This window comes from Ursus americanus, chromosome 18 (genome assembly GCF_024610735.1).
Source record: "Ursus americanus isolate L20-20 chromosome 18, mUrsAme1.1.p, whole genome shotgun sequence".
NCBI lineage: Eukaryota > Metazoa > Chordata > Mammalia > Carnivora > Ursidae > Ursus > Ursus americanus.
The window spans coordinates 50,219,018-50,235,569 of record NC_142144.1 but is presented as its reverse complement, the minus strand read 5'-3'; the positions used below and the strand labels follow the sequence as shown (position 1 = coordinate 50,235,569).

General features: G+C 39.0%; 1 protein-coding gene across 10 annotated transcripts in view; it reads right to left on the bottom strand.

The window, feature by feature from the left end:
- The window catches only part of BNC2 (basonuclin zinc finger protein 2), a 349,620-nt gene that overhangs the window by 21,464 nt on the left and 311,604 nt on the right, over positions 1-16,552 (bottom strand). For 5 of the 10 annotated variants that reach the window (XM_087869622.1, XM_087869623.1, XM_087869624.1 and 2 more), the window contains 2 exons: positions 4,160-6,129; positions 3,662-3,727 (listed from right to left, as the gene is read on the bottom strand). In XM_087869622.1, the coding sequence (XP_087725748.1) occupies positions 3,662-3,727; positions 4,160-6,129 (2,036 nt within the window). The remainder of the gene's footprint in view (positions 1-3,661; positions 3,728-4,159; positions 6,130-16,552) is intronic. The other 5 variants (XM_045780617.2, XM_045780618.2, XM_045780619.2 and 2 more) reach the window with 2 other exon arrangements.

The following is a 16,552-nucleotide window of genomic DNA, read 5'->3' as shown; positions in this document are numbered from 1 at the left end:
AAGGGAGGAACAAAGATGGTGAAGATCACGTGAGATGCAAAAAAAAAAAGGGATACACAGTTCTTTCTAGGCAGATTACCTCGTTTCTGTGTGCAAAGTCTTCATTTTAGTTGAGGGAGTTTTAAAATTGCCAATCACTAAAACAGATATAAATAGATTTTAACGTATCAGCAAATGATAAGAAATTCTAGGGAAGAGGACTGAAGGGCATTTATTTGCTGTTGTTGTTGTTGTTTTAATAAAAACCAAGTGTAACTTATAAATGGGCTTCCCTTATACACAGGTGATCCATGGCCATTCAGCCCAGGGATAAAATTTCAAGACAGATGATGAGAAATGACCAAAGGTAAACCAGGCCCAGCTAATTCTGACTATGACAAGTCTCCAAGAAAAGTTCCTTTATAAAGACTAGGTTCTAAGCCAGTTACAATTTCTTCTTTCCTGGGAGTTTTTCATGTGCATACTTCAGAACAAAACGGAGGGCCAGCTTCCTGATCTTTGAAAGAACAGTATCTTAGCAGCAGAAAAGTTAAGAGATAAACAAGCAGGAAGGAAGGGTGTTTAGGGGAGTGTCAGGTCTAACACTATATTACATTATCAGTTTATACATAAACACTTCAGTAATCACCTTATCGTGCCATAGTTCTTCACAGAGAAAATAATTTACATTTCATTTCTATAACTCAGAATAAAAATTATTCCTAAAGCCACCTAGTGACTGGATGAACTGATCTTTGTGTATACTGTTCTCCGTCATTAGTGTGGAATGGTCCTCTTTGCTTCTGAATTTATTACACTCACACTCAGTCACAACTGTATAAAAAAAGGACACTTTCGACACTGTGCTTAGAACCCTCAGCCCTAACAAACCATGCACGTTATCACCCCCCGAGCGCTTCTCCCTTTGTAGGATTTTAGACAAAGAACGTTCTTGCTTATCTAAATCTTCAACTTGATCTTAGAAAATCTAGGAAGACCATAAGCAAAGACCTGGAAATCTCTAACTGCCAAACATAAAACACAGTATTTAACATCTTTCTCCTCGTATCTTACTAACATGCCTATTTGGAAACCAAAAACACAATTCCCTTGTGCACAGCCATTTCGGAGAAAGTCCAAGAAGACCTGGGTATCACTTCTGCAAGGTGTGTGTGTAAGACTGAAGACAGGAGGACTGCTTTTATAAACAGAAGGAAGAGGGTTATTCTGTTAGTTTTATCATACATATCCTGTAGCCCTGCACACTTCAGCCCCCACTCAAAATCCCCTCTAATGCTTTATTTGCACAAGGAAGACATTGTGGAGTCAAGGATGGATGAATCAAGACTCTGGGGAAAGGAGAGAAATAGGCCTGAGGACAGCAGGATTAAAGCAAAGAAGCGTTTCTGTTTGGGAAGGTCTGCTCGCTCAGAGAAAGGTAAGAAAATCTGTCTTAGCTTCATCGTGAATTGAAGGAAAAAAAAGCAGGACCCAGATTCCTGGGGCTCTTGTGACTAATATGGCAAAAGTGAAGACAAAGGGGGAAGGTAAGTCCAAGTGGTAGATCCGAGATGTAGTCCAAGAGGCTCTGTTAAACAGGAGATTAAGTTACAAGTCAACATTAGTGGAAGAAGTGATAAGAACTGGCTGAAATGGGAGTATGGTTATGTCTGAGTTCACGCTGTGGAGATGCAGGAAGAGGCAGGTACCCTGATGGCATCACTGTTTCTGGTTACGCGGTGGTAGCTATGCTTGCAACATATGTTAATTCGAGTCATAGACTCAACAAGGATGAACACTTGTTTTAAGGAAAAAAATGTCAAGAAGTATCATAGTTTTTGTGAAGTTTTTAACTTGGGATAAAATGTGAGTATTCTTGAAAAGCAAAACTTCAAGCGAGAATCAAAAAACTTTCTTTGCACAGTATGTTTTTTCAATTTGCTTTTCTTCATTTATCATGTGTTACACAACTCCAGAATTATAAAGATTAGCTGTGATGTGAGATTTCACCCAAACGAAATGTATCACCTGTCTTCTGAGGTTTGCAGTCTCCTGTATGGCTGAACACACATGGGAGAGTATCTGTACTCTGCTTCCCTAGAATATCCCAGGTATTCTAGACACTTATTCTAAATTTCCATATGGCTAGTCATCCGCCAAGCTCCTAATCCTTAGAATAAAAATGGAGATTGAAATATTCTCCTGCTATTAATAAATGTTTTTCCTTAGACAAACCACCCTTTCAACAGCACCTACTTATGCATTTGGACATAAGAACACAAGTGCTTGTGTTTTCTACTGGTCTGACATAAATGAAAGCACCACGCTTCAGGTATTGTAGCCTTTTGGTCCCAGAGCCATTTATGCCAGTGTTATGACTTGCAGTATTTTCAGCAAACCAACTAAAACTGTGATAGGAATTCATGCAAATAAGCTTAAATTTTGGCTTGTCTTCAAACACTCCATTTCCATAAATATTTTATGCAGGTTTTCATGAGTCTTTTATTTTTGTTAAAAAAAAAAAATCCAATGCATTAACCTCATTATCACAAGTGCACTATTTCAAATATAAAAGAATGAATATTACTCACAAACTTGGGGGTAGGAGGTTGTGTATAGTGTTATATTTTATTATTCAAATTGTAGCTATCTTATCTACTGTGTTCTGGTACTGTCAACGATAACGAGAACCTGAAAAGGACTTTGTGATTGTAAACCGTTTTTACAGAACAAGGTAAATGGAAGTGGGGGAGAGGGGTGGGGAAGGGGAAATCTTAAAGAGCTTAGATTTCTCTTCAAAGCATGTTTTGAGTTGCATAAAGAGAGCCACTTGTTTTCTCAGAAACGTTGCTTTTAATGGACTGGGCCCCTTGGATTTCAGTACTATGGAAAATATTTAACTTTTATTTTTAAAAAGATGTATCTTTTAAATATGAAGACAAAACCGAGTATTTTAGAAGCAGGTCACTACTTTTCAGTGGTACTTTTATGTTACTTTGTCAAAGAATTCTACCCAATTTATAAGCGTGAGAATTTGGGGGGTGGCTATTTGGAAACTTTTCAGTTAATTTTGTGTCTTCTACTATATTGATTTCTACCATGTAATGACATTTTGTCTAAAAATATTTTTAAAAGACAGCATAAAACCAAAAAGCCACAGCGGACGTAAGAGGAAGAATTAACTAGTGTGTGACTCTGGGGTGGGGTGGTGTATTATGTAAATGATCTGCTTGCAAGCTTATCTCCTCAAGTGTAGTATGACTGTGTTACCCCACCACTGACCACCTTGACACATTCCATTTATATTACATTTTCTTTAGGATTGAAAAAGAACATTGGAGGTTTAAGACCAGCTGCTTCTGTTTAAACCCAACTGTTTCAGAGCTGTAGCCACATAGCTAAGGTCTGATGTCATCTCAAGGCTGGACATAATATATTCTAACTGATCCTAAAAGTATATGCATGCCTCCCCTTCCGTGCATAATTCCCACGACAGACTGTATTTCAGAGATGTGCTCAAAGACACTGTGAAGTTAAAATACAGAAACCCATACCACCATACCATTTCCCCACATTAAATAATTATTTTAGTCCCATTTTCTTCTGATATTTTCATGACTCTTAAAAGAATTCAAGGACACACTGAATACTCATGTAAGAATGATAACATTTCTGGTTATACCTACGGAGATGCAGGCTGTCTCGATGTCCTGGACCTATGGTTCTTTCCATCCGTAAATTTCTGTTTCTATATTGGATAAATATGTGTGTATGAAGATAATATATTGATTTAATTAAAAAGCCACAAGGCAAAGCAGAAATATATATAACAGAAGCTGCGGCTTCTAAGTGAAGCTTCATGAGGAAGCAGGGAACTGTGTACATAGTTAACTTATTCACACCTAGATGCATGGGAAAACACACATACACACATACACAGAGCACAGAGAAAAATGGCGTGCATTACAGGGTAAGATGGCGTATGATTCTGCATGCTTAATCATAACAAGCACCAACTGCAACAATCCTTCATGAGCATGGCAGCTTGGTTATCTCATGGTCACTGTGGACAATCTTTACAGTGCATCAAAAACATCTAAGTTGGATTTTTTTAATGCTGAGTCCAACATGACTGGCACCCTCCACCCCCAGCAGGAGCAGCCAATGGAGATTTACTGACCTGTCTCTGCTTCGGCGAGAGGGGAAGGCAGCATTGCAGCCAGCCACCGTGCAGACATGCATCTCTTTTAAGTGAACATTCCTGTAGTGGAGCTTCACACTGTAGGAGCTTTTGAAACTCTTCTTGCACACGTAACAGATTTTGGGGTCTGGGCTAGAACACAGGTCACCTTCTGGGGAGAACTTTTGAGGGCTGCCATAATTCAGAGACGATGTAAAACTTTCATGCAGGGCTGCCATGCTGGCCCCCCCACCATTGTACAGTCCATACTGGCTCATGTAAAACATGTCGTAAGTGGGATCTGTGAATTCTTCCTTCACCTTGATGACATCCTGGTGAGAGGGCTCACTGTGGTTCTCATCAGGCCTCTCACTGCTCATCAGGACTTTTTCACTCACTTCACTGTGAATGTGCTCATCCCCTTCCATGGACTCCTCGCCTAGTTTGGGCTCTGAAGACTCAGACTCATTCTCATAGTCCCGCTCAGGTTCTTGGTCCTCGGAAGTCATGCTGTCAGCCCTTCTTATTTCAGTCCTTGAAATGCACCGGGTCCTGCTATGTTTAGAAAAGTCCTTCACAGACATGCCTGGACTCATCTCCTCTTGGGAGTGGCAGTGATTGTCATGGCTCACATGGTTGACCACAGCTCCACCATCGTTGGGGTCATCATCTTCATCATCAAACTCATCAGCGGTATCAATGATTTCCTTCTCAATCTTCACAGGCATGCTGGACTTCCTGGGCTTCTTCTTGGGTGCCAGGTCGGCACTGGGCTCATGAGTGGCCATCATCACTACTGGTGCTGTGGGCTCAGAGGGTGGTGGGGGGTGCTGCTCTATGGTACCACTGGCTGGAATGATGGGACTGGTCGGGAGGGAGGTTGGAGGACTCACCATTTCCCCCGGAGTGAGTAAACTTCTATAAAATGGAGGAACTGGCTGTACAGTCTTTAGCCCAGAAAACACCAGCTGGCTAGGCAGAGGATTCTGTAAGACAGGGTCTAGTGGGGGAGTGGTAAAACCCATTGGGGGCCGGCCAGGGCTTGTGAGTGTGAGACTTGATTTTGTACTTGCTATGACAGGGGTGGCAGCTCCTGATGTGGCCCGAATTAAATCTTTGTCTCGGTTATTTCGTAGCATGGGCATGTGAAGGCGAGGATTAGGGTTTGCACTGTGGCGATTCCGGCTTCGGAGGGAACTAAAGACCATGTTGCAACCTTCGATGGTGCATCGGTGTTTGATCTTCAGGTGGACAGCATTATAATGAATTTTGAGAGTACCTTTGTCATAGAACGTCTTCCCGCATGCATTACAGAACACTCTTCCTTTCCTAGAGGCTGACCCCATCCTTCTCATCCGGTGAATCCGGAATGAGCTTTTTGGGTGTTCAGTTTTGGTCAGATCACTGACTGGGGCAGAATTCTGAATGGGGGATACGCAGGCTGGCTCGGTTTTGGGCTCCACATTAGTAATGCTGGTCAGGGCATTTCTATTGGGCGTCTGATCATTCTTATAAGGTGTGGGAGATACTTCAGATTCACTGCTCTCATTGTATTCATTCTGGGTTGAAAGGCTTGGTTCCCGCAGCCTCAGTCCTGGTTGCTCTAACAGTAACCCGTTTGGAGGCAATCCTAGGAGTGGGGCTGAGACTGGGTTTATGTACTGGAATGGAAGCAGAAATGCAAGGCTGTTGGGGATGTTTTCGAAGTGATGAATGCTGGAAGGGTTGCTGTTCTCTAGGTGAGCAAGAAGGCTGGGACTCCTGGTGCGATTATTGCTCTCAATGAAAGTCCTTATGTCTGAGTCTGTCTTTGAAGATGGTACAGCTACGGCCTGCCCTTCTTTCTCCTGAATTGCCATCAGCTCCACGATGGACTTGGTTTCTCCAAACCGCAGAAACTGCTGAAGGGTGATGATTTCCTCTTCTCGAGACATGATGGCCCAGCGGTCCAGTACCTTGCCGGCAGCATCCTAGAGGCCACATCAAAGAAACAACAAAGATAAACACAAAAACTTATTGATTGTGCATAATTATTCAATGCAACTGAAGGTGCTCTGCCTGATCATGAAATAGAGAGTGACAGCAGAAAACACACAAGCACTGTTCATAAAAGTCAACCCACAAAGCAAACTTTTCTGCCATGCAATTGCAGTAATTAGAGTCACAGTTAGAGAAACAGATTTGAGTTTAATGTCATGGCAAACAACATGTAGACCACTGGGGCTCTGTGATCTAACATGCCTTCGCTACTGCTACTTTAACAACAATGGTCTATATAGAATGCAACTATTTAGCACATATTAGTATAAGACGTGAACTCTCGCTGTGCAACCCAGGGAAAATGCAAAAAAATGGTACCTGAATCCGTATTAAATAGTGACACCACAGGAAGGGATTAAGTACATTTTGTGAAATTTACCTCTTTGACACAAGCAGACACGATACTGGCTTCAATGATGAAAATTCCTTTAAATGGGAGCTATTATATAACTTTCTGAATCAAAATGATGAAAAAAGGAGCTTTGCAGTCTGTGGCCCCATTACTGAACTGTATTTTTCTCTCGTTAATGGCTGTATTTTAGTGTCATTTACTAATGGACAATCTCATAAGGTAGAGTTAAGGAAAAACAGTGATTGTTGTTTTTCTGAAAATTGATTGTAATCCTATGATTCAAAGTTTGAGTTAGACTTTAAGTATTTGACTTTTTATTATCTTGTTATAAGTGACAGTTATAGATATTTAGAAAGTAAACATGTGATGGATTTAGATAGAATAAATGTGTAAAAATATTGTCTCTTAACATCCTCCTCTGATAGCAAAGGGAGCCCACAGAGAATACACATCAGTAATCACCAGACTATGTGTTGTTAAATATACATTAAAAAGCATTTCACACTTTCATTTTTGCTAGTAACTATGAGATTTGCCTGGAGGTAGGACTTAAAAATCCTGCAATGTAATGTCAGGCAATCCATTTCAGCATGGGCTGGGAGAAATGTATTCAAACACTTAAATCATGACTCCATCATTTTCTAGGGCACATTCTTCCTAACCAGGACAGGACACTTCCACAACCTCTGTGAATAATACTTGCCCCAACCTGCCTATCAATTTAAGAAAACATAAAAATCTTCTTAAAAAACAAAATTAGATACTTATTAATTACAAAGAGAAAAACCATAACGTTATAATGGAGAAACCTAGCAGACACCACCTTAACCAAGTAACCAAAGTCAACATCACCCGTGTTAAGTATCATCGTGTGCCTCCTGATATATACTGAGAAGGGCACATCATCTTTTTCTTGCCCAAAAATGTATAACCTCAATCTAAATCATGAGAAGATATCAGATAAACCAAAATTGAAGGGCATTCTACAAAACAGTGGCTAGTACTCTTCAAAGTGTAAACGTCAGTAAAGATTTTAAAAAAGGACCAAAGAATGGTTACAGTTCAGAGGGGACCAAGAAAACAGGACAGATAAATGTAATGTGAGAGTCTAGAGATACCATCCCAGAAAAAGACCCTTAGTGGGAAAACTGGCAAAATTTGAATAAAGTCTCTAGATCAGTTAATAGTATGGTACCAACCTTAATTTCTTAGTTTCATCAACTGTGCTGTGTTTACAAAGAACGCATCGTGAGGGGAAGCAGGATAAAGGGAACTATGCTACTTTTGCGATGGAATATTCTGTCTCATAGACTGTTCCATTCAGCCCGGTGATATAAAATTCTCTCTGGAACACAACTGTATGGTCTGAACCATGACAACTGGTAAGGAGATACTTATCATTTATTTAAATTACTTTACAAAAAAGAAGCTCTAATAGTTACGTGCCATTCCTCCTAAGGCTCACTCCAGCATTCTATTATTTTACACAAAGGATACGTGTGGGTATGTGCATGTGGGTGTCCATTCCTACGAAAAGGGTCCCTCTTTCATCTTGTAGATAACATGAGCCTTCAGATCAAACATCCTCATGCAGCTATCTGCTCAAAATACTTACATAATGATATGTATATATGGAGACTCTGGGTAATCCTGGAGTCCTGCAACAGCCAGTTTTTAAAAAGAATCACTCAAAGCAATCGGTATCCCTTACATCCTTTTTTTTTTTTTTTTTTTTTGGAATAGGGCAAAGCTAGGGGGAGTGTTGGTGTTATAGGTAAATAGAGAAATAAATTGTGATTTTGTATAGATTATCTCATTTGAACCTCATAATAGCTTCCAGAGCTCAGCAAATGTGTAACAGATGAGGGGCCAGGAGTGAAGGAAAGGGGGATGGTTGGCTGAGGTTGTCAAGATGCTAACTTGGGGTCTCGGACTCGAATCCAAAAATTTTGACTCTAAGTTCGTGGAGTGTAACGGCTGTCATCCGTAATGCCATTTCCCAGGTGGGCACATTGAGTCTGTGACAATAAGGAATAGGACTTCTCCTGAATAAGGCTGGTCTCTGGAGCACTGCAATGTCCTTTACACTGTTTTTCTTTTACCATCAAATCCACTCTCTTAATTGTTCTTTTATGGAAGCTTTTACTGTGGATCGTTTCTCAGGCTGCAACGCGACCTGAGCAGCACAGTCGTTCCTTCCCAGGTAGCCTGCACCTAAGTCTGCATGTCGATAATGTACTTACACAGCTGGCGGCCTCTGGTATTAAAACAGCCCTCAGAAACCATAGCAACTGATCAAACCCACCTGAGGCATCTCCTTTCCATCCCCCTCCTATCTTGTCTCCCCCAACAGAATGCAGCAGTCCCATATGGTTTCTCTTTTCTCCTGGCCCGCCACAGCGCCTGCCGCTCTTTCTAAAACCACTGCCTTTCAGACCTCTTTTAGTCTTGAGTAGCTGTCTCCACTAAAATGGAACTGTTACGTTAAACCACTTACTTCTGGTGGAAGAGGTCTAGGTAAGCAAGATTTAGAACTTTGCTGGTAGCCTGAATCATAAAAGAGAAGCCTCATTTATAGCGGTAACAGAAACAGCAATTTATAGTTACATAGAAGGACAATGTAACATCTTTGCAAATAAATGTGCTTGGGAAACAGGACAAACATCCACATTACCCACTCAGACTGGGGTTCCCCTGACAGGGCACCTTCTGCATCTGGGTAATATTAAGCATCACAGAGTTATTTCCAAAGAAGCCACCATTCATATTTGATCAAGGGCATCTAGTATCATCATGCTCATAAACATAGCAACTGCAGAAAGAAAGAAGTTGACTTTCTTCTATAACATCACCGGTCTGCAAGCACAATGCTAGGAATGGCTATCGGTTAGCACATCCTTGGATGAACTGGCTGAATGGGATTTGGAAGTCACCAAAGAGGAAAAAAGGAAGGCCCGGGGTTCTTTTTTCCTGAAGATCTCAGTGACAGAGATAAGCACGCTCGGGTGCAGTGATTCTCAAACAGTGGCTTGGGACTCCTGTGGTAAGGCAAGAATTTCCATGAGTGGTCTACATGCTATTGAAAAAGGACCACTGTCAATTTTTTTTTTAAACCAGTCTACAAATGATTGAGAACAATCATTTAAAAGACTTCGAGACAATGTGACAACTGCTGCAGCAACAAAAAGTGTGATGATTTTTTATTAATTTCCTTTTATTTTATTTAAGTATTGGCTCAAAACTGATGGGGGGTGGGGGAGGGGAAACTGGTCCTTCCTCACAGATAATTCGAGAAGTACAGATCTAAAATCTCGGCCCCCACGCCGTGTCAAATAAACTGTACCAGAGTGAGTAAAAGCTGTAAAAAGAGTTAGGCATTTTCACAGAATAAACATTAATAAAACAAAAATTCAGCCTGGTAGACCAGTATGAATGTCCTGACTGTTGACCAACCCATACTGGGACATGGGTCTTGTGCAGGAATAATAAATCACAGCAGAGTGTGTAACTGGACTCTGTTCCTTCCCATTCCATTTTGCAGTCTGTAAGTCAGTTCCTTGAGGCCTTCCCATTTGTAACCAGAGTTCAGTGACCTTTAAACCTTTACATTGGAAATTGTTATTTACAAAATGAGGATAATAAGATTTACTCTGTTAAGTGAAATGTAAGGTATTATTATAAGTATTGATTTCTTGTGAAATAACCAGCTATACTATTAATTAAAAGATGAGTAAGCCCAAATAATCCTAACTTATAAACCAGTTTTACTGGGTTCAGAAAAAGTATAAAACACTTAAAATATTTACATGTAAGTATTTTAAATGAACAGACTTCCTTTTATTATTTTGCTGGAACTGGTGATTATCACTCAGTAGAAATCTGGTACCTGGTTCTCTATGGCTCTGCAGACTGCTTTTTAAAAATATTTTTTGTAGTAGAATCAACTGTTATGGTTTCAATGGTTTTATTTAAGCCCTTTCTTCATGTTAAAACACAGTATATGACTCATAGTTTTAAGATCAAAGTGAGGTTGGTTGGTTTTTCTTACTTAAGGGAAAGGGACAGTAGAGAAGGAAAGGATGTAAAGAGATAGAGACCAGATAAGACACTTTAGGATAATGAGATTGTCAGGTGACCTCAGCCACAGACCCCTTAGTCCAAGAAAGAACCCATCTGTGTTCATGGCAGGCCCCACCATGCCACAGCACAGAGGGAAAACAATACCTTTCTTTCTGTCCATGAATGTAAATGACGGAGGAACAGTGAACAGAGCAGAGATCTAGGATTTATTTGCTGTAGCATTATTCAAATTATTAAGAAATAAGCAAATAGTTTAACTCTAAAAAAGAGAGGCAGAGAATAGTTTAATTTTCTGTTCTTATTACGTGAACTTCTTGTCAGTCAAATTTAAGGCATATATTTTTAAAGATCCTAAAATGATTAGCTAAAAATACTTCCTCTTTGATATAATTTAAAAACTTTTAATTAAATGATACTGAGCTATAGAGAAGGCTGACCACCTAAAACAAAATCAGAGGTTCATGAGATGTACTTTTTGATTTCATGCCTAGACTTGAAGTGCGCTATCTTAAATTATTCCAACGTAACCATGCTGGCAACTCATTTTCATGACCAGTTTCCCATTGGAATTTTCTATTTTTTATCCTTCAGGATTAATTCAAATATCAGGGCAAGAAGAATAGGGCTGGGTAGAAGGTAGAGAATTGTCAAATTTCAAGACAATGTAGGCTTGGTACTCTATCAGGTAAAATTTAACAGTAATTGTAGAGTTAACAGTTGATGAAACAATGCTATGAATCATAAATTTTACCTGGTTTTCTAGATGTTTAAGTCTTAAGGATAAATAAAGAATGGGAGAGCTATGTGATAGAATACACTGAGCACTTAAAAGGAATAAACTAGTGATACATAGTAAAAAACACGGAGGACTCTCAAAAGCACTAATGCTAAAAATGAAAGAAATGAGACTCAAAAGACTATCTGTTACAATTCCCATCATGGAAATTCTGGCAAAGGTAAGACTATAGAGACAGAAGGGAGATCAGTGGATGCCAGGGGAGAGGGGCTGACTACAACTGGGGAACTTTTTGGGGTGATGGAAATGTTGTATATCATGACATGATATAGATGCTTAGATGATACAGATACATGACATGTATCAATGTTTACATGAATATATACACTTAAAATTGGTACATTTCATTGTATGCAAAAATATACCTCAATGAAGTTGACTTAAAACATTAAATCATGCAAATTGCATGAAGTCACACTCAGAACTCAACATTCATAAATTTCCCTATTTAGAGACCATCTTACTTCTTGTTTCCTGCATTGTTTTGTGACCAGAATAACAAACACACATGTCTCTCCCATCAGTAGGGTATGTAGTATAATCCACTGTGACATAGGGAGTAAACAAAAAATTTCCTTTTTCTTTTTTTTAGCTAAAAGATGATTCTTTGCTTATGTTTTATATGTGGCTTTACAGTAATATGTTACTAATTTAGAAACAGCTTTACATATATTAGGGTACAAGCTCATACATTTTTACTAATGGGGGGCGTAGTCATAAAAACCGGAGACTGCTTCTCTGCCCAGTTAATACTGACGTGCGGCAGACATGCACTGTGTGCACGCACCTTCACGAATACTTTGGATGGTGTTGATGAGGAGCTGTCCGCTAATTCACCTTAGCTTGCCTCTGTCTGACTTTGTGCTGGATGCTTGGTTAGGTGGACATGTGTCAGGATGTGACCCAGAAATTAGGAAATATGTCATCTAACTGCTGGGTCACCTCAGGAGCAAGCGATAGGCTCAGACCATTATCTCCGATGATACGACCAGGGGCATTCCATCAACTTAATAGATGGGGTCTGGGAATGGAGAGATCATGGGTGCCACTTGTGAGTGCAGAGGGCAGGCTCTGAGGACTGAAGTAGCAGGAGTTTGAGGGAGATACTCTGTGGAAGGGAACCCTTTGAATATTACATGTGGTTCAAGAAAAAATTATAGAAGTCATAAAACTTTCAGTCCTCTTTTATCCCTCTTCCCCACTAGTTACCTGTTTTAGGACTCAGATGGGCCCATATGTAACATGCAGATATTTCCCTTTAAATTGTCTTTCTAAAGTCAAGCCACTCTTAAAACTTTTCTCTTCAACCAAAAAGTTTAACTGGTCTGGGTGTTCTCCGCTTATATCACAGCCAATTTCCCCTCCCCCCTTTTTGTTAAATTTTATCTATCTCTATAATTTATATGACTTGGCAATTCTAACTGTGCATGGGTCAAAGTTTTGTGTGTCTATGTGCCTGCATGTGTGTGTATGTAAGCAGGCAAGAAGGGAAGAGGAATAAAAATGGTAAAAGAAAAAAATTATTGAAAGCAATAGATTCTGGGAAGTACTTAGGGAAATTTTTTAAGCAATGTTGTGATAATTTCTGAGAAACACTTGAAATTATGTGGGAAAAGAACTTGGCATGCTTATTTGTTTTAGCAAATTTACATTTAAACACATATTTCTTGGAGGGCACTGACTGAGCAAGATGCATCACTAGCATATACAGTGTACACTGAAGCAGTCTGGGTGTGTAAGTAAACAAAATTATACCATTCTTTATTCACACAGAGCTCTTTTATGTGATTGTGCTTTTCCACTACTTTAGGCTAATGTTTCTAGGCCAGCTGAAACAACTGTAATATCTGTAGGCAGAATGAAACATACTCATTTATACCATGATTGCACCAAATGGTTCAAATTAGACCTGATAAAAAAAAAAGGCAACGTTTGTTTTGGGTAATGAAAACCCTACTCAATTTTTATGATTTGGAAATTTGTATTTTGCAGAGTTTCTCAAGAGCATCGCTTTACCCTCAAAATATAAAGCTGACCAGTCACATCCTTGCTTCCTCCACTCCTCTCTAGGACAAAGGTGTCCCAAGAGAAAGAATCAACAGGGTGTGGCACACACAGAAAAGAAAAACTTTTAACTAATAATAATCAAGACTGTACTTTGTTAACGTTTATCCACATGAACATCCCCTTTGCAAAGAAAACAAATATGCTTTTCCTCATCAACCCAAGAACATCATTGTCATGAAATGAGTGTGCAAACATTAGAGCTAGGTATCGGCTTGCTGTGATTACAGAAGCTGGTGATCAATTCAGTATGTCCAGATTATAAAAACCTTGACCTGAAGTATCTTTCTGATTCTTCCTTTTTCTTCCCAAGGAGAAATGAATGCTACAGGAGGGTCTGCCATTGGTCAGTACGCTAGAGCTCTCAGAAAACTTTGCATTACAGAACTTTCAGTCAAAAGGAAAACTTTATTAGTCCTTTGTTAGTAGATATGCTAACACTGAAGTCTCCTCTCCATAAACACTATTTGCACATAGGGATTGGCTTTAAAAAAGTTACTTATCATACACGTTTGCATGTACCGAAATATGCACATGTATATAGAGATACGACTACCATTCTTGGCTTACTCCTTCTGTACATGAACCTCATTATAAATTAGTCTTATAACATTCAAAATGCTGGATTATGGGAAATGGTGGTACAGTGAGGTAAGGCATATCGAATTAATTGCAAAAAAAAAGGGACAAAGTCAAGGAATGCCTTTCCTCGGATGAAATTGGAAGTTTGATGAGCATGGCCCTTGATTGGAGTTGGTAGCAGAAGGAAAAAGCAACATGGTAATTTTCTGTAATCTCAGGTACTGGTGTTGACATTTTTCAACATATCAATCTCTACCCTTTTTCTGATCCACATTTGAAAATACTTTTCACCGAAAAAGGTACCTTTTAAGAGAAAAAAATAATTCTTGAAAAATTGAACAATACGTCCTCCCAAACTGATCACCTCTCTAACCAAAATAACATTATCAAAATGCCAGGGTAGTAGTTTTAAATGGTTCTTATAATTTTTAAAACATATTGTTTGACTTTTGATAAAAAATTCACTTTGCTATAGAATGTTTTTCATTATGGACCAGATAAGAATATATAATTTATAGAGAACTACCGCTTTTTTTCCCCTTAGTCACAGTCTGTATAGCATTTTTACTTTAAAAACTGTGATTATGATAGATCACTCGAGGGTTACAACACATTTAATCACAGAAGCTCCAACTAAGCTCTATTAAAGGCCTGTCAGGATTTCTTCTTTGTACCCAGGAATTTTAGCTTGTCTAGCTTAAAACAAGCCATACGCATTTCCTCTATGGGCATTTGTTTGCAAATAAATAAAGCAGGTGCCTTGCTTTGCCATATATAAAAAAAAAAAATTCAGAGGCGTAAATTACTTTCTGTAATGTCTAGAATTGCACTTCAAAGATTCAAAAAGTATTTTTCAAATTACCTAGCTCCATTGTAAATCAAACTTGAGAAATTTCTATAGACATGATACATTTTAATGTTTAATAATAATAATTTAAGTTTCAAAATAGAGAATGTTAAACCCAGCCAATACTCCTAGTATACCAAACTCCCACATAAAATTACCTGTGAGTCCTTAACGTAAGCACAGAATATCTAACTCTGTACCTGTAAGCAAGAACAGAATTTGTATCCTAAAGTTTCAGATTTTTGATTTAACATCACTTATACATAGTCCAACTTAGATATAAAGAATGTAAGTAACACCTAAATTCCAGTCTTGGTTTTGACAGTGACCAGCTGTGTTGGCTGTCAGAGCACTAACACCCAGCTTTGGCATTCTCCTGTATAAGAAAGTCTTAGCAGACTTTCTAAGGCTTGCTACACCAACATTCCATTATTTGACTCTCAAATTGCATCACTTGACTATCTATGCCGAGAATCTAGACACACATAAATAATTTTAATTAAAATCATTTTAAACTCTAGGCTAATATTTTTCCTTTTAACCAACTTGTATACAAATTATTTTTAGAATATACATATTCTAGATGCTTCTCTTGAAGCTTATGTCTGGGGCAGCTTGTCAGTGACATAATTAGAGGTACTCATTTTTCTGGATTAATTTTTACTCCTAGTCAATTCAGTGATCAGTTCAAATGGAAACTTTGTCTGAAAACTAGGGAAACTGCTCAAAAAGTCCCTAAGATGCCATGGGAACCCCTCAAAATCCCATCACTTAGGGTGTGTGAGAACTCTGCAACCTGAGAATCAACCATTCCAAAATAAATGTGTACCTCCATAAAGCTGTGAGTAAATATCTGTGGTCTTCCAGCAGCTTTGTAGTTCCAAGGAAGAGCAGTGTTTGCACATAAGACTCTCCCTCCAATTAAACCCTTTAAATAGACACAAGTTATTCACTTGGGGATGATCACCGCTGAGATGCTAGAGGTAAATCATTTTATCGTTCAGGACAGCAAAGGAACAGTTTGAAATCCTCAGAGATGACACTAGAAACAGGAGGAAGGAGAAGAAAGGTCCCTGAAAGTGGTCTTGTTTTCTTCTCCCCTCAGACATAAAGAGAAAGCCCGAGTCCTAGGACAGCTATAAATCTGCTTGCTTTGCAATAAACAGAACTTACCAGAGTCCTTTCTAACATTTTTGCTTTGAGGATGGCATTTTCACATTTACCTCTCTCTCTATAACCAAAGTTCTGCCACTGGGTTTGTAGAAAGCCTCCGTGTAGATCTAGGGGTCTGTGCTGGGGCTTTATATACTTAAATATAAGATTCTATTTCACATACTATGCTTTGAATTACTCCACAACTGGAGATGACTGAACAACCCTAAGGAACTTTAACATATTCATTAGGATATGAGGGAGCAGGGGTAGAAAGGGACTGAGTGCTCACTAAGCAGTATTCCATAAAACAGCAAGGACTGAGTATTCTATAAAACACACGGAGGACGGAGTGTGTGATTGAACAGAAAGATGTATTGGGAGATTTAACTTTGTTCTTCTCTGGGTATAAGAACGGCAGTAGAACACAAAGATTAATTTCCTGCTTTAGCATTCATCAGGGAACAACACATTATTACT